At 47.5% G+C, this 2,500-nt stretch overlaps 1 protein-coding gene across 1 annotated transcript in view; it reads right to left on the bottom strand.

Annotated features, from left to right (window-relative positions):
- mre11a (MRE11 homolog A, double strand break repair nuclease) overlaps positions 1–2,500 on the bottom strand; it is a 12,788-nt gene that overhangs the window by 2,993 nt on the left and 7,295 nt on the right. The window contains exons 12-14 of the mRNA XM_084443473.1: positions 2,220–2,320; positions 1,477–1,647; positions 1,043–1,102 (exon numbers count right to left, since the gene is read on the bottom strand). Coding sequence (XP_084299599.1) covers positions 1,043–1,102; positions 1,477–1,647; positions 2,220–2,320 — 332 coding nt within the window. The remainder of the gene's footprint in view (positions 1–1,042; positions 1,103–1,476; positions 1,648–2,219; positions 2,321–2,500) is intronic.

Genomic DNA, 2,500 nt, shown 5'->3' with positions numbered 1-2,500 from the left:
TATGGTGGAAGTTTACCAATAACCCTAACCCTCACGCATGTCAAGGAAGCACGTTGCTGAATTACTAAAATGATGTGTTGTCTTTCAGAGATAAACCGTCCAGCAGTGACAGATATATTACAGAGGGGCGGAATGTGTTTTGGTTGGTGACTGTTTTTGATAGGATTCATAGGTGTGAATTAATCCTCAGGGGTCGATCATCTCGGTCACGGCTCTTCGCTGATATGAGCCTCCCACCACTAGGAGGCGCTGCCTGTCTTTCACAGGGAACTCAAGACCCATGTCTTTAGAGGACAGTGTTACCCATGTCTTTAGAGGACAGTGTTACCCATGTCTTTAGAGGACAGTGTTACCCATGTCTTTAGAGGACAGTGTTACCCATGTCTTTAGAGGACAGTGTTACCCATGTCTTTAGAGGACAGTGTTACCCATGTCTTTAGAGGACAGTGTTACCCATGTCTTTAGAGGACAGTGTTACCCATGTCTTTAGAGGACAGTGTTACCCATGTCTTTAGAGGACAGTGTTACCCATGTCTTTAGAAGACAGTTTTACCCATGTCTTTAGAGGACAGTGTTACCCATGTTTTTAGAGGACAGTGTTACCCAGTGCTGCTTCAGCTTGTTATGTGTGAGTTGGACCAGAGACCTTGCTTTTGGAGAGCTGTATGCAGGAGTTAGGTTCTTACATTATTAAAATTAAATTAAAAATTGATTCCTAATCATCACATAATTCAATACCAGATAATTCCGAACACAGTGTGTGTGTGTGTGTGTGTGTGTGTGTGTGTGTGTGTATTGTGCAATGTTCCCTTGGGGGTCTAACGTACCTACATACCTAGCTACGGTATGTGTGTGTGTGTGTGTGTATGTATTATGCAATGTTCCCTTGGGTGTCTAAAGTACCTATAGTACATACCTATCTAATGTGTGTGTTTGTGTGTGTGTGTGTGTATTGTGCAATGTTCCCTTGGGTGTCTAAAGTACCTACAGTACATACCTACAGTAGCTAATGTGTGTGTGTGTGTGTGTGTGTGTGTCTCACCTCTCTAAGCTCCTCCTCTTCCTCAGCAGTGCCCTTCTTGGCGTCTCTGAGACGCTGGATCTGAGGAGACACGTGTCGCAGCTGAAAGTAGTGTACTGTACCTCTCCCCTCCTCCCCCCTCTTCCCCCTCCCCCCCTCTCCTCCCCCTCCTCCAGTCTCCTCCCCCTCCCCCCCCCCCTCCTCCCTCCCCCCCTACTCCCCAAGAACTCTGACTTTTCAACCGCATAACAGTACATTCCATCCCCTCTTCTCCTCTCCTTTCTACCCCCCATCTCCTCACTCTCCTCCCCCATCCTCCTCCCCTCCCTCCCTCTCTCCTCCTCCTCTCCTCCCTCTCTCCTCCTCCTCTCCCTCCCTCTCTCCTCCTCCTCTCCTCTCTCTCTCCTCCTCCTCTCCCTCCCTCTCTCCTCCTCCTCTCCTCCCTCTCTCCTCACCTCTAAGTCCATGTCCTCCTCGGTGGAAACCCCCCGGGTCTTCAGGAGGCGCTGGGTTTTCTCTAGCTGGTAGGAGATGAGCTCATCGATGGCGTCTTTCTCCTCCTTGTCCACAAACTCCTGCACTGCCTTCCCCATGCTCTGCTCCGTCAGCAGGGACAGCTGCACTGTCTTGACATGCGCGCACGCACACACACACACACACACACACATATACACACACACACACACGCACAGACACACGCACGCACACACGCACACACGCACGCACGCACGCACGCACGCACACACATGCACACACGCACGCACACACACGCACACAACAAAACAAATCTAATATATACTGTACAAAAACATACCCAAAAGATGGAGATATGGAACTGTGTGGTGTGTGTGTGTGTGTGTGTGAGAGAGAGAAAGAGAGAGAGTGTGTGTGTGTGTGGTGTGTGTGAATGAATGAATGAATGAATGAATGAATGAATGAATGAATGAAAGTTTATTTTCGTGTCATGTCCGAGGATCATCCCTTACGGGATTATAAGACACCGTAAACAATAAACAATAATTAACTATATCACACACACTTCTCACGGTTTGTAAGCTACGCAATGTACACCAGACAATAACAGAAAATAAATAAATAAAAATAACAGTCTTTCTTTGTGTGTGTGTGTGTGTGTTTATGTGTGTGTGTGTGTGTGTGTGTGTGTGTGTGTGTGTGTGTGTGTGTGTGAGTGTTGCACCTTCTCTGCTGTCTTGAAGAACTCTTTGACCAGATCTTCTACCCTCAGACCCTCGGAAGACGTGCGACTGAATACGTGCTTAAAGTCAATGTTGTCCTCTCCTAAACACACACACACACACGCACACACACACACACACACACACACACACACACACACACACACACACACACACACACACACACACACAAAGAGACAATTAAGCAATGAAATTAACACAAATCTCAGAAAAAACAAGGTTTCTGTCGGGTGTTGAGTTCTGTCAGGTGTTGAGTGGTGAG

This window comes from Borostomias antarcticus, assembly GCF_949987555.1.
Source record: "Borostomias antarcticus genome assembly, chromosome: 1".
Lineage (NCBI taxonomy): Eukaryota > Metazoa > Chordata > Actinopteri > Stomiiformes > Stomiidae > Borostomias > Borostomias antarcticus.
Note: the sequence above shows the minus strand (reverse complement) of the source record. Positions and strands in the feature narration are given on the sequence as shown.